We start from the raw sequence: 24,130 nt of genomic DNA on the forward strand, positions 1-24,130 counted from the left end.
TGGCAAGAAGTTTTTAGTTATTGTCATTATTATATAGTCACTTTATTTTGAACGGGTAACTTTGTATATTATATAAATATATTAATAGTTCATATACATATTATATATCCCAATCTTCATGTTCTTTATAAAATCGGATAAGCACCAATTTTAAAGGGTTGTTACAGGTGTATTTTTTCCTCACAGACAGGGCAGTTTGGTATGTGCATTTCTTCGCATTTCTTTGACATGAGGAAGGCCCATCACTGTATGTGCAGTGTAGGACAAGAGGTTAAGATCTCAGGGGATGAAAATTTGGTTTAGATTTTAGCTGAGCCACAGAAATTCATAATTTAAATACTGAGATATTAAACTATGAGAGTATGTTGCTACTTAGTGTTATATGTTACCTGATCTTTAATGTGATACCTACAGTATTATTTCATCATCTACTTTCCAATAATATGGCACGTTTCATGTCTGCACTAATACTACATATTCCTCTTTACTTCTAAGGCATCTACTCAACAGGATTCCAAAACTTCTATGTCAAGAATGAAACTTACTGATTGGTTTGGACAATGAATGTTTAAACCTTCTTAGAGAATGTATGAGTGAGACTAACTTTTTCTTGAGGACTATTATCACCTAGATTAGATTCACTTAGGATCTTCATTTATTAATTCTATACATGCTTATTAATCATATTATACACACACATAATGCAACTACATCTTTGATAAATAAATATGAATTTAAAGAAGCTGTATATGTCTCTTTATATATACACATAAGATTTAAGAAAATACTAATATAGGACTAACAAATAGTTTCACATTTACCTATAGAGTAGTATCATAGCCCACAGGGATTAGAATATAAATGTTAATATTTACATTAGATATATTTTAAAACTGACTTTGTTTTGACTTTGATTGTATGTTATATATAAAAAAGTATTTCACAAGAATTAGATATACATAAAATATTAGGTTACCGAGAGCAGTATGTACAAAGATTCTAATAATCCTATGATGTACTTTTGCCCTCGTGCTCCTTCCATAGGGACCATATATAGAAAGAAGCCCCACAACAACTCAACCTCTGTAGCACAAAGAGCTTCCTAAGGAAAATGAATGAATTATATAAGTTTATATAATACCTTCAGTTCTGGTATTATTGGGAAAGACTAAGTCAGCACACACTTAGTTAAAGACAGTAGGAATACTCGGAAAAACCACTGTTACTTTGGGTAGGGAAATGTGGCCAGAGAGGCAATACGATCATGCTAAGTGGCAAACATCTGAAATACTGATCTAGGTTCTGTCATATAACCTCTTTGAGTCTCAATTTTTTCCATCTATAATTTGAAAAGATACTTGATGATTTTTCAAATTCCTTACAATTCTGCTTCTAAGTACTTTTTTTTACATGAGAACAGTATTAATCAAGCTGAAATTTTATATTTTCCACCTATCTTTGGAAATAAAATATGATCAGAGAAACCATATTTTGAGTTATAAACTTAGTAAGAACACTTTTGATTTGAAAAGTTACTCATATGACTAAAACATTTTCCATTCCTAGCTAGCCTGGCATAAAACCATTTCTATCACTGAGCCAAGTATTCGTACATGTGCCTTAAGAGCTTAAATGAAGACTTGCTAGCTTATGTCTGTTTTCATTTTTTTAAAAATTCCAGATGGCCATTTGATAAAATCAAACTTGATGGTAAAATCTATGAGACCAAATTTTTAAAAAGGCGAAAGAAAAAGAGCCAAGTCTTATTTTTCCGTCTAAGTTTAAGAATGAGAAGTTCCTCCAGACCCCTGCAGGAATGCTTGTTTTGTAGTTGTCAGTACTGACTCAGCTGCTATAGCTCTGCTTTTACCTTTCACTTTTAAAGTAAAAATAGTTATATTAATCAATCAATCAGAAAGATAAATGGAGAGTGAAAGGGAAAACCATTGAAGTAGCAGCTGAGCTGATACAAACAGCAGTAAAAAACACTATAAAGAAAAGCCTTTAAAAATTTCCATAATAAATGCTGACATCTGAGATGTACTGAAGGTTTTTCTTTTCTTTTTAAATAGCAGCACGGGTTTTCCCTTTCACCACCTATGAATCTTTTTGTTTTGGATCACCGGACAAGTACTGGGATCTCATTCTAATCTTATAGTAATTTTAGGGATATTACCAATCATATCGAATTGTATCTTTTGTTTACTGTGCTCAAAAAAACACAGCTATGGAATAATAAGGGACACTGCAGGTCAGAACGAGGTGCATTGGCAGAACTATGCAAAGAGGTTTGCACAGAATTTCCCTGCACAGTATATAGCTCCAGCCAGTGCTACTGAATCTTCAGTGTTTGAGTATGAAATTCAGCCCCAAATGGTTCCAAAGGAGGAAAAATCAGCTTATAATCAATATCATGAGATATTTTTGTTGTCAAAAAGTGAAAGTTAAGAGTAAAGCCAAATCTACAGAGCCAATAGTGACAGCTTCTACTGGTCCAAATTCGTAAAGGGGGATTCTGGAGGTTCTCCTAAAATGGAAAGAGAAGAATAGAAAAAAGCATTACAGTAAAACACTTTTGTACGCTACAAAAGCTACATCTAAAATTTTCTTCAAAACACAATTTTGATTCTTTATTACTAAGGAAAATACTTTTGTTAATATGAAAGACACATTGCCCTCCTAAACAAGTTTTCTCATAATTTATGCATTTTAGTTGGAAAAGTTTTAGTCAGACCTGTTACATCATCAATTTTTAAAAATAATGAACACTTTTTTTTCTGAAGAAATATGTCCTCAGGAAAAAATACTAATAATGCCTCTCATAAAGTATGTTGATATATAATATGAACACATCTTTATAAGTTTCTTTCCTGATAAATCTCACTTTCAATCACAGCTTTTATGTATTATTTTCTTTGATGCTTTTTTCTTTACTGTTACTTGGACAGTATATACTAACATGTGCACTGAAGCAGTGGAAAATAAAATGGATTTTAAAGTTTTAATAGGCTTTAGAATGTGAAGTCAAGGTACATGAAAATAAACAGAAGAATCTGTACTTTTTTTAGGTTCTATATTCAATTTACTACAACAAAAACAGTTCGTAACAATGGAGTTTTTCATGACACCAAAATTCAATCCTATTGCTAAACTGCTTGATCTTCGTAGTTCAGTTACACTATGTATTAATGCCTTTCAGGCCAGAATATATTCCAATCTCAATTAACATGGCAGAATGATCATCTCTTAATGTTTCCTGACTACAGGGAGCTATTATTAAGAGATCCTAGTTACCCATAAATTAGGTACCAACTCAGGTTCAATATGCTGTATTATAAAACTCAGTGATCTGGATTAAAATTAATCAGATATGCACCCTTTATTTCTATTAGATGTTGACTGTTTTAAGATGCACTATTTACATGAGAGCAAAATAGGACAATAATTCTAGTATTATATTTGTATCTATATGACCTCAAAACATTCATACAGGAAGTTTGCAGTCATTCATCCGGATGCTTATGCTTTTATAATGCCAAAGAGATACTTATAAAAACTCAAAAACTATTTTTGTATTATTTAGATACATATTTCAGTTTTTGTTAACATTTTTCACCATGCCCAATTTGGAGTTCATCAGCACGATATTATATATCTAATCATATGCAAATTAGCAAACACTGGGTGATAACTTAGGAAGAGATAATCTCTCCAAGAAACATTACAATGGAAAGCTACAGCAACTTCAAATCATACAAGAGAAACAGTAGTTTTATTTAGTACTTCATGACTTTTCAGAGTTTCATTTGTCAATAAACAATGAATATTTAATCTTTTCAAAATGATTTGAGTAGTGATGAGTATCAGTTATTGCACTGGATAGTAACACAACAACTATCCTATTTCTTCTCTCACTGTCTGATTGTCAGCACTGCAGTTCTGCCAATGTGCCGACCTCCTCTTAGATCTGAGTAATAAAGCATCCTTCCACCCCACGCTGTACTGACATCATGGCCATCCTGCGGGGTAAGAGCCAGACCTTTCATGCAGGCTTGGTCTGCCTAGAACAGGGTGGACATTCCCGCCCCTTTCATTCTTCAGGGGAAAGCTCATCCCGAGAAAAGAAACTAGATCACAAAAAGCAGGCATAAGAGTGGAAGAAAAGAACAACGGCTTCTCTCTGAGCTTTGTTTCTTGGGTTTAACCTTTAAGCAGTCTAAGTACCCTTAAGGCTGTGTGTAGGTGGCAGGGGTTGAAATGGCTCTGACACAGAATTTAAGCTCGGAGTGCAACAAAGAGACTTTGTAGAGCAGTGTTATTCACACTGGAGCCCACCAGGGAATTAGGAAATCAGTTTAGGGAGCATCAAATCAGCATCTGAAGAGAACAGAGAAGAGCCAGCAGCATATGTAATGGGGTAAACGTTTTGCGAAACTTGCTTCAGTGGTGTGTACGAGATCACAAGTTCAACATGTCCTTACTGTGGGTAGCGATCAAAATGTGTGAAAGCCACAGCTGTAGAGGATCCATATCTCATAACTGAAATTATATAGTTTCATGTTACTCTTTATTGTTTAGACTTTAATAAAGTCAGGTCTAAATTTTCCATTCTTATTTTAGCTGTGCCAGAGGGACTTAATGTCAAGATCTTATATTACATGCTTGAACCAGAGGACCTAGGAGTAGCAGCCCCCTCCTGTGGCCAGCACAGGGGGCACAGTGATAATTAAACGAGGCGGTGTTCTAGAGTTTGAGTGGTGGAATAGTTAGTGCTGCAATACTCAACTGCCCCTTCCCATAAGGAGATTTGTTTTCTTGTACTATTTATTATCTTTTTATAAAGGCAATCTGGCATCTTCCTTACACTATTTTTCCCTCCAGTAAGCTAGGGTGTGAGAAGTTGGCTAAAAGTGATGGTTAGAACCCCATGTTCTCACAAGCAGGGTGTCTATATATGGAATTTATCTTTACAACTGGGACACTTTGGATATAAAGGCAGAATTCAGAAAATGGGACACTGGGATAGCAGGTGTAAATTCTCACAAGAAAAAGAATACAAGCTCCTGTGAAGGTAGCTCTTTGCTTGTTTTACAGGGTCTCTACAGTTTAATAAGTGCTTGAAACTAACAAAAACCTAAGACCTAGAAAAATGGTTGATAATGATATCAAACACTTCTATTTAGCTATGTAAAGTGAGACACAACAGAATATAAAATATTAACGAGTATCTGGTTCTAAGAGGAAATGTGTGATGACAGATGAAGACTGAGCTTCCTAATTCAGTTTTCTAACAGCATGATGATGAATAAGCTGGAGCTGAAGTAAGAGAAGAGGTAGCTCCTAAAGTACTGAGTGGTAGAATGAGAGCAGCTGGTACTGTAGTATTTGCTAAAGCTAATAAGCCCTTTAAAAATAATGAAAAGGGCCTTATTCTTTATTTTTTAGAAACTTACTTAAAAGTATGCAAGAAAGTTTTTTCTAAGAATGAACTAATGTGAGCAAACAATTTAAATAAACATTATTTCGCATCCATCTTATAAACTATTTTTACCTTGAAATGATTATTTTGATTCCTCATTTTCAAATAAATTAATAAAAACTACACGATTGATTCTGTGTATGGTAGTCTCTGGAAGCACAGGAGCAAAATCTAAACTCACCTTGTCTTCATACATCCTTTTGGCTTCCCTTAATTCAGAACGTAGCTGAGAAACAGTAGATTCCAGTTCACTGAGTTGACGCATATACATTGAATTTTGGTTTCTTGCTTGTTCTCTAAGAAGTGTTTAAAGGGGGAATAAAATCAAATAGCAAACTAAGGATAAGGGTGATTCCTAGCGTACTCTAGCTTTTAGATATCTCCACTGGTTGTTTTATATGGCAACATTAGGCCAATCATCCTTTATTTTCCAAAACTGCTTCTTGAAATTTCAAAAACATTAACTGTTAAAGCTATGTGATGCGTATATGGGAGTTCATTACACTATTTACTTTTGTGTATATTTGAAAACATCCATATAAGAGGTTTTAACACACAAGCTCAAATTATAAAGTTATTCATATGCATATATATACATTTTATTTATATATTTATCCATATATATGTGTTTGTTTTATCCTATCAGTTGAAATATGGACAATATTTAAAACACCCAATCTGAAAAGGTCTGAATACTTACAATAATACTTTTGATATGGTCATATAATATTATCTGTATGTTAAGTAATCGTTCTATTCATTTGAATGTTAGAAAAGTTTTATTCTCTTGTGAAATCAATTATTAAGTAATTTAAAAAAGATCTTAAAACAGAAAATAAAAACAAAATGAAGATGAATGACTATCAATTGCAAACCACCAGGGCACACATACTGAATGATTTCCAGCTGACTTTGGATGCTGTTGGCTTGACTTCGAGCACTGCTGGCTTTCTCAGTAAGTCCTGTTATTTCAACTTCATGTTCACTTATTAACTGCTCGATCCTATTCAAAAAATGTGGTGATTGTTATTTGACACAGAAGATTTAGACTATAAAATATTAAAAATGATTTCTAATACTCTCAAATTTAGTATTTTGTTTTGTCTTTGAATATGCTACCCTTTTTGGGACAAGTGTTAAAGTTAGGTATAGAGTCCTTTATCCAAATCCTTTGGGGACCAGTTAGGTTTTGGGATTCATAATTTTAAAAACATTTACAAATGGTAATAAATTTTAAGTACTATATATTATATGACATCCCCAGAGAGACTAAGGGAAGTGTTACGTAAGCCACACATATTACTAAGGCGACAAAAGGTTTTAAAATATTTACTAAACCATAAAGACTATATAAAGCTTCACATCAGCTCAGGTCAGGTTTTGCCAACAAATGAGTGACAAAGGCTTTCTCCTTCACCAAACTTCAGTTGGGCTCCTCTGGGTCCTCTTCTCAACCACGCCCTGACCTTGGTACTTCCCCCTCCCTCCCCTCCACCCCCCCCTTAATAAGCCTAGGCTTAGCATGAATCTTGCTAAGTCAATTGTGTGAGAATCCCCTCACCCTTGATGTGACTTCCTGGTAATTTTCCATCCAATGACCCCCTCACCCTGCTCCTGGCCTCGGATCCTGGCTTCTCCTTGTTCGAGGAGTTGAGCCTGATCTCTCTCTAATGCAAACTCTTATTTCAGTAGTTTTGAATAAAATATTCCCTACTCTTTTAACAAGTATCAGGATAATTTTTTTTTCTTTAAGAGTTCACCACAAACTTATGGAAAAAAGAAACTTATGTTTCATAGCTTTTTAGATTTTGGAATTGATGAGAGATTGGAGACTTTTTGTACAGAATCAATGTGATTTTTCTACCTCAGTCAGGCACCTACCTATCTTGATGTTGTTGAAGAAGCAGTTCTATTTTGTTCTGTGATTCAGATTTCAGTGCTTCAAGCTGACTCTCAACCTGGTTATTAAAAAGAGATGTTGATTTAGAAAGTAATTCATATAAATCTGGTAAAATTTAGATTTTCCAACTAGAGGAATGCTTTAGAAAGATGCAAAGAGAAATAATACTTAAATTAAATACATTCATCACTGTATTTGATTAGATCTTTTGGCTATGCGCTCATGAAGCTATACAGGTCAATCAAGCTGATTCCCTTTATTAAGAAAGATCATTGTGGAAGCAACTTCTCTTATTTTAGAGTACAAAAATGAGAACTTACTTTTAAGAATTAAAAACATTATATGCCTAATATTATTGTCTTAATAAAATTTAATATAAAATTGAAGTAGTGTTCTCACCACTTACTGGAAATATCCTCCCTTTAAGATATGAAATCTCTGTGTCTAATTCTCTTAGGATTTTACTAATAGCTGAGCCCATGTTGCGGAAGTGGATAGTAGACACGCTGTCGTGTTCATATATTTTCTTGCCTGAGGTTTGTTCAAAGTCAACTAGGATTGATCGGATTTCTTGAAGCACTCCCTCATGACTAAGCATCATCTTCCTTAACTGCTCTATCTGCGTATTGCTATCTTTCAGCATGTCCTCCTTCAGGCATCTGGCAGCTTCAAGTTCATGAACTGTATTTTGAAGCTGATTTCTTAAATCCTCCTGGGACTGACTCTCCCTTCGCCTATAAAGTAAGTCAAAGAGAAAAAAATATCATTTAGTACAACCCATAATCATACAAGTAGTTTTATACTACAAAAAGTAAAGCTCTAAAATATTCTCCGAGAACAGATGCTAACCTGATGTCCGCCATGGCGTCTCTCTCCATTTGCATCTCCTGAAGCTTTGTTTGCAAATCAATGACTGACTGCCTCAAGTACAACTTCTGTTTTTCATGCAATTCATTGCTCTGAAAAATAAAATGCCATGCAAATGTCTTCATTAAAGAAACATATTTCTTTATAGATATAATCTCTAAAACCAACAGATTATTAATTTATTTTCATGTGTACTTCCTTCCTGTTTCACCATTGTTCAGGCCTAATTAATCATTTCTCATCTAGATTACTGTATTACCTTTACTAATCTCATTGTCTCAAGCTTGCCCCTTTTCAGTTCATTCCCTACTTTACATCAAAACAGTGTTTCTAAAACAAATCTGACTTCTGGCTCAATACAGAGATAGGAATAAGTGTTATAACTGAGAACAGGAGAACTGATTGAAATTCTGTGTAGAAAACTCAACCGCCACCTCCAACCCACTTAAAATACTTAGCAGCAGAAACATCACCCCAAAATTGTGGTATTCTACTACAAAGAAATTCACAAAGGTCTTAAAATCAGGTACTGATTGATCTCCCAGCATAACAGTTGATGACCAATTAATCATCCCAAAGCAAAGCACTCAAGTTCTGCCCATAGAGAGCTTGCCATCAGTTTGTATTGGGTTCATCCCTGAGTAGCAACAAAAAGCCAAAACCACTGAACATTTGAAGGAAGATTATAAAATTTAAAAGACCATGATTAAACAGTAAGTAAACAGCCAGTAATAAAGATCCAAAGAATCAAAGATTGATATGAAGCAATGGAAGAACACTTGCAAAAGCTTTGTATTGCAGAGAAATCTGAGAGACATTAGAGCTATATAGAAACAGGATTTCTTTTTTCAGCACTTAATAAGGTTGTAGGTTTGTTTTATCCTACAAGTGCTTATACAGTCTACTGAGATAGAACAATGTGTTAATGAATACAATAAGATGTACTAAATATTGCAACAGACATGTGCAAAGGGCAAAGGAGAACACACCCACTAGTGTCTACAGGAAAGGCTTCAGAAAAGGAAATGCCTAAGCTAAGTATTAATGAATAATAAAAATTTGCCAGGTAGACAAGGTAGAGGAGAGGAAATTACCTGAGCAAAAGTATGAGGGCTAGAATAGTATGGTACATCCTGAGAAGAGAAAGTAGCTTGATATTGCTGGAATGGAGTCTACATATGATGAGCAGGTATGGAAGAGACTACAATGTATAGGAGAAGTTAGATCACAAAGGCTTTTGTATAAGCTGGTAAGTTTGACTTTCAAGCTATAAACTACTGGGACCTAACATGCAATTGTAAATCTAAATAAAATAAGCTTGATTCTTAATAGGTCTACTTGAAGATTTTAGCAAAAAAGTTCTCTATACTATTTATCTATCAGGTATATACATACATCTAAAAACCTACCCCCTACCATTGCTTTCTAAAGAAAAACCAGGTATCATGATAGCAGGACAGCACGCATGAACCAGTTATTAATTCTAATTATCAGTGAATGTCATTAATTATAACATTTTGAGCTATTCCAGTATCATTAAAATTATACCATTCACACAGCAAAAGAAATGGTCAACTAAAGAAAAGGACAATCTATGGAATGAGAAAAATATTTGCACATCATATATGTGAAGAGGGTTTAATATCCAAAATATACAAAGAACTCATACAACTCACTACCAAAAAACAAACAAACTAGTCCAATATAAAAATGGACAAAGTACATTTTTCCAAAGAAGACATACAGATAGTAGATACATAAACAGATGCTCATTACTGATCATTAGGTAAAAGCAAATCAAAACCACAAAGAGACATCATCTCCTATCTATTAAATGCTATCATCAAAAAGACTGGAGAGTACAAGTTCCAGTTCAATATGGTGATGTAGAAAGATCCTGAACTCAGCTCCTCCCATGAACACACTGAGTTTAGAGCTACATACTGAACAATTTCCTCTTTTAAAAAACCTAAAGGCTGGCTGAGTGAAGACTGCAAATTGGGCAAACAAGAAGAAAACCACACTGAAGTGGGTAGACTAGTCCCCACTTACAGCACGGTGTGCCACATCTGGAGGGAACCCAAAGCCCAGAGCTTCTCCCTGAGGAATGAAAGGTTCAAACTCCTCATCAGGCAGCCCAACTTTTAAGACACCCATTTGAGAGATGAGTCTCCAGAACATCTGACTTGGAAAAACAACAAGGCTAGAATCCTGAGACTTCAAGACTAGCATCTGAAAAACCTCTAAAGGGCTGCTGTGCCCAAACTCACACACCCCATGGCCCAGCTCAGAGGCTACCAATCATGCCCAGACTTAGAATGAAGGAGGCTCGCCTGCTTATATTAAAGCATCAGCCTGAGAGGTAGGCATCTAATTTAACACACACCTAGGAGCCTGCAGGAACCCTCTCCAGGGTGTGGAGAAGAGGGAACATTTGTGCACTGTTGGTGAGAATGTAAATTGGTACAGCCCTATGGAAGACACTATGGAGATTCCTCAAAAAACTAAAAAGAGAGATGCCATACAATCCAGCAATTCCACTTCTGGTAATATATACAAAAGAAATAAAAATATGAAATCAAAGAGATACCTGCACTCCCGTGTTCACAGCAGCATTATTTACAAAAGCCAAAACATAGAAACAACCTGTCCATTGACAGATAAATGAATAATCAGGTTGTGGTATACATATAAACAATGGAATATTATTCAGCTATAAAAAGGAGGAAATACTGCCATTTGTGACAACATGGATGAAACTTGAGGGCATTACGCTAAATGAGGTAAGTCAGAGAAACATAAATACCGTATGATCTCACTTATATGTGGAATCCAATAAAACAAACAACAACAAATAAAACAAACTCATAGAAAACAACATCAGATTTGTGGTTATCAGAGGCAGTGGATGGGGAGAAATTGGATGAAGGTGGTCAGAAGGTATAAAGTTCAAGTTATAAGATAGTAAGAACTAGAGATGCAATGTACAACATGATGACTATAGTTAACACTGCTGTATGGTATATATAAAAGTTATTTAGAGAATAAAGCCTGCCCTGGCTGATGTGACTCAGTGGATTGAGCACTGGCCTGTGAACCAAAGGGTCATCAGTTCAATTCCCAGTTAGGGCACATGCCTGGGTTGTGGGCCAGGTCCTCAGTGCGGGGCACATGAGAGGCAACGACACATTGATGTTTCTCTCCTTCTCTCTCTCCCTACCTTCCGCTCTCCAAAACAATAAAATAAATACAGTATTTTTTTTTTAAAGAATAAATCCTAAGAGTTCTCATCACAAGGAAAATTTTTTTTCCTTTTTTCTTTTGTATCTATATGAGATGATGGATGTTAATTAAAGTTACTGCGGTAATCATTTCATGATATATAGAATCAAATCACTATGCTATACACCTTATACAGTGCTATAATGTCGATCAAATCTCAATAAAATTGGAAAAAATTACACCATTAAAGCAAGACATTATGACTAATTATTACCAAAAGAAAATAGGCATGTAGACTTTTTATCAGCCCGATTTTTAATATTGAAATAGAAGGCATTGGCCTAATTAACAAGTTTAATAAATCCATTGTTACGGTTTTCTTCTAGAAAGTTTAGGTTTTATTCCATGGCATTGTGCCTCACCATCTTCCCAAAATGGCATCAGATACTGAAAGGATTGAATGAAACTCACTTCATTTAGTCTTTTCTGCAAATCTTTGACTTGATGTGAATATTCTTCCAAAACACGTTCGATGTGTTCTTTTCCTGGGTAAGGAATGACTTTCTTGTGAGAATCAAGTTCTACTTCATATTTAGGGAAAAAAGGAATTTGTGTCAAAGTCCCAGATGAAGACATGTTTTCAATTATTGTACCACGAATAGATGACACAAAAAATGGACTTGAAGAACCTAAATATTAAAGAATTAATTAATTAACATTACTAAAATAATTTGTGACAAACAGTATCTTACGTGATTCTCTTACTGAACCAGGAAGGAGCTCATGGTCTCCTGAGGCAAACAGAGAAGCAAAAGTATCTGAGAAAGAGGAGCACACAATAAAGAGGAAGAGCAAATCAGCAAGGAGGGAGTTTTATCTGATAGTAATCAGGTGATACAGGAGCTGAATGAGCCTTGAAGTATCTTTGAGTAAGACTTAACTAGGCTGGAGGACAAGGGGAGAGGAAGGGAATTCCAGACAGTGGGAGCACCGTAATTATTGGCGAGGAGGCTTAAAACTGCATGGCATATTCTGGGTGAGAGGAAAGTAGTGGCCAGATATGAGAATGAAAATTCAGGACAGATCATGAAGAGGGCCTGCCTTGTGGTCATGCCAAGGAGTTTGGATTTCATCTTGAGAGCTCTGAGGAATTGACTTGAATGTAGGGGATTAATATAGGTAGGTCTGTGTTTTGAAAAAGCACTCTGGCTTCAGTGTAGAGAATGGATTGATAGGGATAAAAGTGTAGGTAGAGAATCCAAGTAGAAGAAGGCTTTCAATGAGAAATTCATGTGGACAGTAAAAGAGAGGGAGGTGTCAAGTATTTCTCTTGGGCTTTGGGCTTCAGCAACACCCACATAAGGATGTTTGATCTGCAAATACTGTACATGGACCTGAAGTTCAGGAGTGAATCTTTGCTTCAGAGAATGGGACTTGGGAATTATCAGCATAAGAGTTTTAGCGGATCCTTAGAGTCAATGGGATCATCTAGGGGCAGTATATGGAGTGAAAAGAGAAGATCAAGAAGAGGAATCTGTGGAAATACCAATATTTAAATGGAAGACCAAAGAAGTGAAACCCAGGAAGATTTACAAAAGACCCACAAAGGTTTTAGAGAATTATATTTAAGACACACTGCTGGCTTGCACTGAGACAGAGACAGTGTGAGATAAAAACAGGCCTTTCCATAAGCAGGCTGAGGAAAGTGCTCTAATTAAAATATATACTACCTTCAATGCGAAAGGAAGGACTCAAAGTCAGACCCAGAGTCCAGAAGATCGAATCGAGAACCATGGAGAATTATTCCCAGGCCTGAATTCTCATCAAGGAATGGTCAACCTGTGCCCAGATGGATTCAGAATTGCAATAGGCAAGTGCTTCATGTTTCCCCCATTTTGAATAGGCTTGTGGATACCGGTTATCCTGTGCCTGCCTACCACTGAATGTTGTATATCACAGGTTTTCAAATTAAGAGGAATTCTACTCAAGGAGCTGTATTTAAGGAATTAAAATTGAGGAGCTTCATCCATACCTGAATTCCATTTAGATAAAGAGATTCTGGCCTTTGAGCAGAGGCTATCAAGGGATCAGACTGTTAGGAGCCTTCTTGGGAGAGAGTAAATGTATTCTGCATGTGAGAGAAATAAGTAATTTGTGACTAAGATACAGTAATGTGACAATGTAGGAAATCATCCTTATTCTAAGGAGATACATGTTAAGGTTTTGAGGCAAGAACTTGGGAAACTTCTGTTATACCACCTGACTCTTTTTTTTGTAGAGTTGCATCTGAAGGCTAAAACAATTTTTTTGTATACATACTGCAGTACAATATGCTGTTTAATAGAAACACATATTTCTTACTTTGTATTGAAAATTACCTTTTGTATCTAAAAAAAAAAGAATCATGATGCTTTCAGCTTCAGAAAAATGAAATATAAATTGTAGGTATAGAGATAAAGCAAATATAAAATGTTGACAACTGGTACATCCAGGTAAAGGGTACGTAAGATACGCATTGTACTATTTTTCAATTTTTCTACCATTTGGAAAAGTTAAAAATAAAACGTTGGGGGGAAAGAGTTCACTGAATTTAGCAAAAAAGCTAAATCTAGCTTTTGTCCAATCTAGTCACATTGGACGAAGTGATTTCATTGGAATACTGGGTTCAAAAGTCGTTAAGTCAGTAGCTTACGGAGTGAATGGATGATGAAAATACGAAGACAGCGAATACACACTCCTCTTTCAGAAGGCACAGCTATGAAGAAAAGAAGATCTAAGTTGAGGAAAAGGTTGGGGTTGTTTTTTTTTTCTTTTGGTTTGTTTTATTTACTTGTTATATTGTTAGGTTGGCAGAGATTTAGCGTGTTTATTTTGATAGACTTGAGGGTATCAGAGCGAGTGGGGCCAAAGATTTTGCCAAGATTTTGGAGCGAAATCCCCGAGGATGAGGTGGTGATAGTGGACATGGGAAGTAAAGCATAAGTAGCAAATTAAGAAGCTGCCTCCTCCATTGAGCTATGAAGGAAAGATGCATGGATTGTGAAAAACAGTGTATCTTAGGGGCAGGATAAGAGAAGGTAAGAAAGTACCAGCCTAACGGCTTTATTTTCTCTGGCAATTAGGAAATGATGTTATCTGAAAGTAAGAAAGAAGTTGGTAGAGTAAGGGACTTGAGAATGGTATTGAAATGATTTTGAAATAAGCAGTGTGCGAAAAGGAGGAGAAAACTGGCTAAGAACATGAGAAAAATTCCTCAGCAGCATCAAGGACCCAGATAAGATGGGAGACTATGATTTTCAAGTGGCAAATCGGTGGAAAATCCAAATTCGTATATTTTCTCTAGCAGAATCTTCCAGCAGCCCAGTACCAAAATGGGCAATGCGGTCTGCCTGATGAAGACTGGGGTTTTTCTATAAGAGTGCAACAGGAGAAAAAAGTTGTTGAGGATGTTGGCAAGTGATTGGCTGGAATATTGAATGATTATAAAATAAGTAAAGATAGGAAGAGGTTAGTAATTTAGTAGAAAAGGGCAGAATCTGGAGCAGTTGGTTTTAGCCTTTGTTGTAAATCAGGGTCACCTGGGGAGCTTTAAAACAACAAAAACAAAAACAAAAAGACAGTCATGCTCAAGCCCCAGTCTAGACCCATTGGATCTAATCCATTTAAATGCTTAAAAATTTCAAAAAGTGATTTTGGCATGGGGCCATGGTTGAGAACCACTATCTTCCTGAGGCAGAAAAATAGGTGTTGTAGTAATAAGGAGTGATAGACAGCGCTGCAAGGCAGGAGGCTGGATGTCAGAAGTCCAACAGTTCTTCGTTTTAAGATCCAAGGGCAGGATAGGGACGTGGGTGGCTAGAATAAAGGTCAAAACCGTAAGAACTACAAGGGTTAAGAAGATGTGCATCTAAGGACTTAGATGGGTCATCCATGAGGACGTCGATAGTTCGGGATGATGATGTGCCTAAAAAGGAAGAGACAAACTGTGAGCTAAGCGCCGGTGCCCATGCTGAGCATGAGAGATACACAGTGTCAGTGAAGAGGTGAGCTAGGAAAAGCGGACAGGGTTGATGGATACAGTACAGCAGAGGTGACTGTGGTGTCTTAGATGGCATGAGCATCCTAAGCAGCAGATGCTTTTACAAAAGGAAGGTGCTAAAATAAAGGTTTTTAAACAGATCAGTAAAACAACAGACCTGTACAGGCATACCTCAGAGATATTGTGGGTTCAGCTCCAGGCCACCGTAATAAAGTGAATATTGCAATAAAGTGAGTCACACAAACTCTTTGGTTTCCCAGGGCAGATAAAGGTTATACTTACACTGTACTGTAGTCTATTAAGTGTGCAATACCATTAGGTCTAAAAAATGTACATACCTTAATTTAAAAATATTTTAGTGCTAAAAATGCTAACCACCACCTGAACCTATTGGAAAAATGGTGCTGATAGACTTGCTTGATACAGGATTGCCATAATCTTCAATTTGTAAAAAAAAAAAAAAAGGTAATATTTACAGAGCACAAAGAAAATGAGATATGCTTGTAATTGAGAATTAACACTGGATGCATTCTTTTAGACAAGAGAGATAAGACAGAGAAAGCAGTCAGGACTGTGTAAGCCGTTTGCCAGATGATCCATCTCTGTCCTTTCCCTATTTTGCTGTGTGTTGTGTGCATTTTTTCCCAGGGTCCCTTCCCAACTCGTTTCCTGGTGAGGTTCACAATGGGAGGTGCAGGCAGAAAGACCATACATCAGGCAGAAAGAGGAGGAGACAAGCTGAGGCATTGCTTCTCTGTCACCGTCCTCAAATGGGCTTCTGGCAGTTAGTGATGGCTTCAGCTCCCTGCAGCAGCCTTCTCTGGGGTTCTAGCTCCCGTTTCTATGTCCAGACAACAGTTCCTTTTCTCACGGTCCTTCTAGCCCACATACTGGTAGTAGCTCCCTATAGTTACTAACCTCTGGATTATCTCATCCTGTTAGGTTTCTCAACTCTTTCAACATCCTTGTTGCCAATTCCCTGTATTAAGATCCATCTGCTTACTCCACCTCTTTCTGTTTTCCAGACTACTCTTTTGATTCAAATAATTCCAATCATAGGTGATGGGTGCCTGAATTAGGACAGTATTGGGTTGGCCAAAAAATCCATATTTTTTTTTACATAAAATAAAAAACACATTTTTCAATTTCACCAATAACTTTATTAATTTGGATACTTTGAGTATGTCAGCTATCTCCTGCATTGTATAACACTGATTGGTCTCAATTAATGTCTCAAATTGATCACTATCAACTTCAAATGGTCTACCTGACTGTGGGGCATTGTCCAGTGAGAAACTTCCAACACTAAACTTTGCAAACCATTTTTGACATGTTTGATCAGTCACAGCACCTTTTCCACCCACTGCACAAATCTTTTTTGTATTTCAGTGGCATTTTTACCTTTCTTTAAGTAATAAAGCATAATATGTCAAAAATGTTGCATCTCTTCTTCCATCTTTAATATTAAAATGGCTACACAAAAATTCACCAATTTGGATAAATTTTTTTAAATGCACACTGCTATGAAAGCTGTCACAATACAACCAACATAATTATTTTGAATGAAATTAAAGACAACTAAGTGCTACTAGAGCCATCTTGCAGGGAAAAAAATAAACAAACTTTTTGGCCAACCCTATAGTAATGGGGATGGAGAGGGAAAAATGGATTCAAGAAACATTTCTGAGAATAGAACAAGACCTAGTACCTGACTGGATGTGAGGGTAAGAAAAAGAAAAAAAGTCAAAATTATACAGAATTCTGGCTTAGAGTAGATAAAGGAAGAGAAGGTATTTGGGGAAACATGGAATGTGTTGAAGTAAGTGCCTTGACATGGAAACAATTTTTAAGCCAAAGGAGAAATGTAAATATATGCTAAACAAAACAGATAGGCTATTTTTAAAAGACTAAACAATTTCTTTCTCAAAAAGTAGACTTATAAAAATATGGTAAACAATTCATGTCCAAGGTCTGCCCCCTGAACAGTTAAAATGAAAACATACTAAAAAACAGCAGTTTCAATGAATATTAGGAAGACTGATTAATTCTACTTTTTCCCCACTTTGTATTATAAAGAACACATACCTCCATTGGATGTGACACCACTACTTGATAAAAGATCTTCATTATTTGATTCACAAGGTTTCTGTTCCATATTAAATATTTCTACCTCTTCTTAGAGATCTTGAACTACGAATGCTTCCCTCTTTGGTTCTTTTAGTTCTTATCTATAAAAGACAGGGATCCAATTATTTCTTAACAAGATATTATGTGAAAAAATTCATTGAAGAGAAACTGACTTTGCTCATGTTTGAAATTTAGTAATAATTTTTCACCAGGAAAATATTTATACAAAAAAATGCATTATATAAAATTACTAGGTGAATAGAATATTATTGTAAAAATTATTGATTTTGATGGCCAGCTGGCTGATTAAAGACAACCTGAAAATAAAAACTTAATACTTTAACAGTCTAACTGGGAACAGAGTTTTTTCTCTTCTTAGGTCTCTGTCATAAAGTTACATTGTCAAATGATGAAGAAAATATCTCTTTAGGAAACAAATCAAAAATTAGTAAAAAAAAATCACAAATCAGAAAATTGAAATCATTAATAGAAATTAAAAAAAAAACTTCTTTGATATCAAATAGTGCTCCTAATTTTAGATTAACTCAAGAGGGAATGTCTGAGTTTGGAAAACAATGCTGGTGGTCTGATTCCAAATCTCTCTCTCATCTTCTGAAAACAGCCATAAAATCAACAAAGGGATCAAATGAATATAACCACATGGACTCTACACCTTCCACCTTCGGCAGCTCTTAGAAGACAGAGAATACCACAACCTTCAAATTATCTGTAAGCAGAGGGAAAATTTTTCTCCAAAATCTCTCCCACAGACTACCTGCTCACACTGTGAGCCTGTGGGTAAGGAGACTGGGAGAGGAGAGGCTTAAAAGGAGCAGAGGGGAGCAGGCGGCTGAGAGGAAGCACAGACAACCTCACCCCAGAAAGTGAACGATAAATGCTCAGATGCTAACTAAGCACAAGCTTTGGCTTTATAGTCCATAGCCCTGGCTATGCCTTAGGGACATGAAAAGGTCGGGGGGCGGGACCAGAAGTAGTAGCCTCAGAGAAGCAGTGTTTCTAGAGGAGAATCAGATAGGAAGAGACGTAGTGATCTCCCCTGGAGACATGGTAGAAAGGGAAAGGGAGAAATGAGGGAAAAATTCAGGAACCAGTAGAAACGAGAAGCAGCAAGATACGCCAGTTCTCCTACCCCTCCCACTCCATCACCACCACTATCCATGAAAGAAGCTGCCCGGAAGAGGGCGCTCTCAAACTAGGAATCCTGTTCACTACAGGAACAGGTATGGACAAAAGCAAACCACATCCACAGAAAAACTGCAGCGAAATAAGAAAATGTGAATAAAAGAATTTTAAAAAAGAAAAAGTAAGGAAGAAACACCAAATAAAGCCATAAATGCATACAGTACCTACACCACAAATAATGTAATAATAATACGACAGCATTTAGACCAAACATAACAGTCATGTCAATAAATGTGAAGGGACTTAACTTGCCAATTCAAAGAAAAAGATTTTCAAATTGACTTTTTTAAAAATTCAACTACCCAGTTCCTTTCACAGTTGCCAATACTTGATATTACCAATATTTTTTAATATGTATTAATCTGATTGTGACAATGATGTGTTGTTACTTTATTATTTGTTGAAACAAAATCTGTTTTTGTATATTTCTTGCCTATTTCTATTATTTTTAAAAAGCTTTAAATGACTTTTTGGTATTCTTTATCCATTTTTTGATTAAATGTTTGTTGAATTTTTTCCTTAAAAAACAAAACAAACCATTAACCCTTTTTTAGATGTGTTACAAATACTTTCCTATTCTATTACTTGTCCTTTAACATTTTTTTATATGTATATTACTGTACAGTCTTAAATGTTTAATATAGTCATATTGTCAATATTTTACTTTATAGCTTCTGGTTTTTAATATTTTACTTCAGGGTAAGAAAAATATTAGTTTGTATTTTCTCCTAAAACTCCTTATATTCTACATATTGATTTTTAACTCACCTGAATATTTCATGTATAATGTGTGAAATAGGGCTCTATATCTGTTTTATTTCAAGTAATAGTGGTCCATGCACCTTATTTGTTAAATAAGTCTGATTTTACCCATTGATTTGAAATATCAACTTAATCATATATTACATTGTTAGACAGATATATATGTTTGTCTCTAAATGCTCATTATATTTCATTGATCTACTTGATTATTTCTGTGCTGGTATCATGTTGGTTTAATTGCTGAGACTTTATAATGGTTTTAAATTTTTTAATATTTTATAATTAACTTTGACATTAAAAAAATAAAATCAATCTGAAAGGAAGAAAGAAAGATAGAAAGAAAGAAAGAACTCCTACCTTTTGCAACAACATGGATGGAACTGGAGCATATTAAGCTAAGTGAAATAAGCCAGTTAATGAAAGACAAATACCATATGATTTCACCTATAAGTGGACTGTATTCAACAAAATAAACTAACAAACAAAATAAACCACTGGCATGGAAACACGGAGCAGACTGAAAGTGACCAGAGGGGAAGGGGAAGGAGGTCAATGGTGGAAAGAAGGGGAAGGGACTAGACAAAGAACATGTATGAACGACCCATGGGCATGGACAACAGAGTGGGGACTGACTCCGTCAGAGGGGGTGGGGGTGGGGTGAGTGGAGGGGGATAAAGGGGGAAAAATTGAGACAACTGCAATAGAATAAACGTGATTTATAAATTTAAAAATAACAAAGTTAACAAAAAATTTAAAATAAATAAAAATAAAAAATTCAACTCTATACTGTACACAAGAGGATACTTAAAAAGCACTGATACAAATAAAGTGATAGGTAAAGATTTGCAAGGCAAATGAGAACAGTAAGAAAGCATGGATTGAAATCCTGATACCAGACCAAGAAGTCTTCAAGCCAAGGAGTACTGAATAAGACAAAGGGCCCTAAAGTTAGAAGCCACATTCTACAATAAAGGCATTACTTTCAAATCTTTGTACAACATAACACAACCACTTAGATAAAACTTAATATTGTGTGATAATAACAGAAATCAAAGAATTTCTGAAAAGTAATGCCAGTGAAAACACTACACATCAGAATCTGAGATACATTAAAGCAGTGAAAAGGAAAAAGTTCCTAGCCTTAAACATCTGTTTCAATAAAAATGAAAGAAAAAAAACAAGTGATTTGAATTTCTAACACAATAAGGCAGATAAAAAGTAAAACAAAAGAAAGCACATGGTAGGAAATAAAAAAGATAAGGCAGAAATTAATGAGGTAGAAAACAGAAAAAATAGAACAAATTAACAATCAAAATCCTGATTCTTTAAAAAACTACAATATAAGCATGAACGATTAAAATGACAGAAAGAGGAACATCATATCTAACAACTGCTTATCATTTTTACGTTAATTCATGAGCATACTGTTAAGTTTATTTTAAAAGAACCTGTGAGCTGAAGAGAATTTCACTGAACAGAATTTCTTTTTATTTCACTCACAGTTTCTCCCTTTTGATTACTGAGGTGCCATCTGTCAAAAACTACCTTAATAAGTTTTGTGCGATCAATTTTAGGAAATAAGAAGTAGGTATGGAGACATTCCATAAAGAATTATAATAAATGGAATGTTAGTCAAGATTGCTAGGCAATTTAAATGTTCTAAATAGAAGAGATTGCTGTTTGGGGAAAAAACATTATTTAAACAAGTCTTATGATGAATGCATGCTGCATAATTTAACTTACACACTATAACGATGCATTTGGGGATTCTTCAGGATGGGAAGACGCTAAGGCAATTCAAATTACTGAGTAATGTTATAATAATAAATTACATGAAGCAATGAGCAGGACAGGCAGAATCATACAGCCCAGTGCTGGGCAATCATACACTAATCCACTCTGCTTAACACCAAAGTTTTTGGTAGCAAGCATGAAACAGAATCTATGAGCAAGGTAAGCAGAACTTGAACTCTGAGTTGGAGAAGAAAAAAAAAGAAGAAAGAAGGATTGACTTTAGAGTATTCTGATATGGAAACCACATTTGTTTACTTTGGCATAAAATGATGAATGCAGTAAGCTTATTAATTCAGGGTCCACTGCTAGGCAGTAGGCCATTGGAGAGCAGCAGGCCTTGAGGGAAATTTTTTCTTAGAAAATTAACAGTTTAAAGAAGACAGCATAGCCTTAGTTACTTAAACAAGAATTTTTAAACAACCATTTATTTGTAAAGAAGATGCTTAGTACTTCTACTTGCCAATGCTGCTTGTTATTTTATGAGCTTTACAATAATGGAATCTGTCTTTTAAAAAGTACTTGAATTAAGATTTTCACCATGTTAGACTGACTATTCTCAACTTGGTCATAACATTCACTGTTCCTCTACTTTCATGAAAACTTTAAGAATTGGAACATTATTCCTATTTTCAGACATAAAGCCTATTACATAACTAAGGATTTCTGGTAAAAGAAAGTTTTGCCTAAGTAAGTCATAAATTGTTAAAATGCTATACTTTGTTGATATGTGTCCACATAACGTGAAAACACATAAATCAACATAATGTGTTTGATTTAAATCTTGAGTAAAGTATAAAGGTGAGATCTTGGCTTCTTTGCCCAAGATTTATTATGAAAAATTCTGCCTGATTTAAAATTATGAACAGATTCACACTGAAAGAAGCCTTACATTTTTGAAAAGTTAATAGGTGGGTAAAGATTCTACCCTGGTTATTTGATTGGAATGTTGCAGAAACAGCCTCAGAAACCGCAGACCACAAAAAGAGGACTTTTGAGGGAAAACAATGTAGTGGCTTTAGCTTTTGTTCCACAGTTGAGCTAAAGAGCTTTCAAGTATCTCCTGGGTTCTTACCCTTTTTCTGAGGTTTCCAAAAGGCCATTGTGGCTGTGTGGATATATTGTACTTTCCCTAATGTATGCAGTCCTCATCCTGATTTCTTATGGCTTCTTACGGTGGACCTCTCCCATGACTGTGACAGAATGTGACTATCTCCATAGTACGTTGATTTAGAATCTATGCTCTATTTTGATTGGTACAGATTATTTATAATATATATTGTGTTCATCAACAGATGACTCAAGCCCCTAGGATGCTGAACCATTCTGCCTCCCACAGAAGCCTGCATCTGGGGATTTTATAAAACCGATCCATGTTCTCAGAGAACCAGTCCACAAGTATATTTTCCTTAGGAAATTCTAAGGCTCCCCAAGATTGATCCCAATATAACGTATCTGGGCTAGTACAGTCCAGAAACACAAGAACATTTAATGAACAGAACTTCACTGCCTGAGTTACTGTTAATTGCTCATTAATTTCACATCACTTTCAGTGTCTGCTTTCTCAATCACATTCTTTCTCTCTAGATGTTGTCATTGACTGCTGGGGTTCAAATCCTAGCTCTGTGATCCACTAGCTATGCGACCTTAAAAACAATATTCAACCTCTGTAAGGCTATAAGATGGAGATAAAGAGTACTTAACTCAAAAGAATGAGTTAACTGAGATAACTTATGAACAACCTTAATATATGATCTTTGCTTCAATCTACAATATGACAGTAAAACATGAATAACAATACTCTTTATACTAACTCATTTCCATAATAAATGGTTATCTCTTTATTTAGAAAAAGGATGGAAGTTTCATAGAGGTCTACTACCAGAAAAGGCAGTGGATTTAGCCTGCGCTGAGTAAACACAGGGACTATTATAATGTAACATAGAATTAAGCGACTTAAGATCGTACTTTTTACCAGCACATAATACCATCTAGTAGGGAGGCAGAATGAAGGAAGCACAGAACTTCGAATCAGGAAACTTAATTCTGTCATTGGTTACTTGTGAGAGTACAGACAAAGCTTTTCATATCTCTGAGCCTCAGTTTCCACTATTACTAAATGAGATTACAGTTGTGATTTCCAAACTTTTTTTAAGAAGTGGAAGCCTTTCTTTAAATCTTCAGAGCCCCGACTACACACCTTTCTCTCTGCTGCAAAGGTACCATTATGCAATACAGGAGGCTCAAGTTAGCAGAGTTTGAAAACCACAGATAAAGCTCTAATAGCTTTATCTTAGCTATCCCAGCCTAGGCATTCATCAAAGTTAAGGCTGCAGGTTCTAAAACAGATTAGATATAGATATAATAAATCAGTATACCAGTTGTATATGTTCATAATTCTCAAATATAAAATGAGATACCTTTGTATCTGGATATTCTTATTTTCACTTATCCTATTAACACCTGAAAAAAACAAAATATTTTAAAATCTGCTTATTAATATGTAATACTTCATTATCTGAAATTTATCATTTTCAAAAATTTCAATTCACAAGTTCACTTTCATCACTTATGATTTTGACAATATCTAAACCACATATAAACAACAACAGCAACAAAAACCTTTACATTTTTTTCCTCTGGGGTTATCTTGTACAATAAAGTATATTTTTATGGCATCTATCTAGGCTGTTTGTACAACAGAGCATGTTCAATTATATGCTCCCTGTTGGTCCAATGT

General features: G+C 35.3%; 1 protein-coding gene across 1 annotated transcript in view; it reads right to left on the bottom strand.

Annotated features, from left to right (window-relative positions):
• Positions 1 to 17,662, bottom strand: part of CCDC158 (coiled-coil domain containing 158) — a 54,160-nt gene extending 36,498 nt beyond the window's left edge. Inside the window, exons 1-7 of the mRNA XM_054590037.1 lie at positions 17,593 to 17,662; positions 11,940 to 12,157; positions 8,229 to 8,338; positions 7,786 to 8,113; positions 7,361 to 7,437; positions 6,372 to 6,482; positions 5,661 to 5,775 (exon numbers count right to left, since the gene is read on the bottom strand). Of these exons, the coding sequence (XP_054446012.1) occupies positions 5,661 to 5,775; positions 6,372 to 6,482; positions 7,361 to 7,437; positions 7,786 to 8,113; positions 8,229 to 8,338; positions 11,940 to 12,157; positions 17,593 to 17,662 (1,029 nt within the window). The remainder of the gene's footprint in view (positions 1 to 5,660; positions 5,776 to 6,371; positions 6,483 to 7,360; positions 7,438 to 7,785; positions 8,114 to 8,228; positions 8,339 to 11,939; positions 12,158 to 17,592) is intronic.
• Between the last annotated feature and the right edge of the window lie 6,468 nt (positions 17,663 to 24,130).

This window comes from Pteronotus mesoamericanus, unplaced genomic scaffold, assembly GCF_021234165.1.
Source record: "Pteronotus mesoamericanus isolate MK-2021 breed Mesoamerican mustached bat unplaced genomic scaffold, CSHL_Meso_final contig_130, whole genome shotgun sequence".
Taxonomy (NCBI): Eukaryota; Metazoa; Chordata; class Mammalia; order Chiroptera; family Mormoopidae; genus Pteronotus; species Pteronotus mesoamericanus.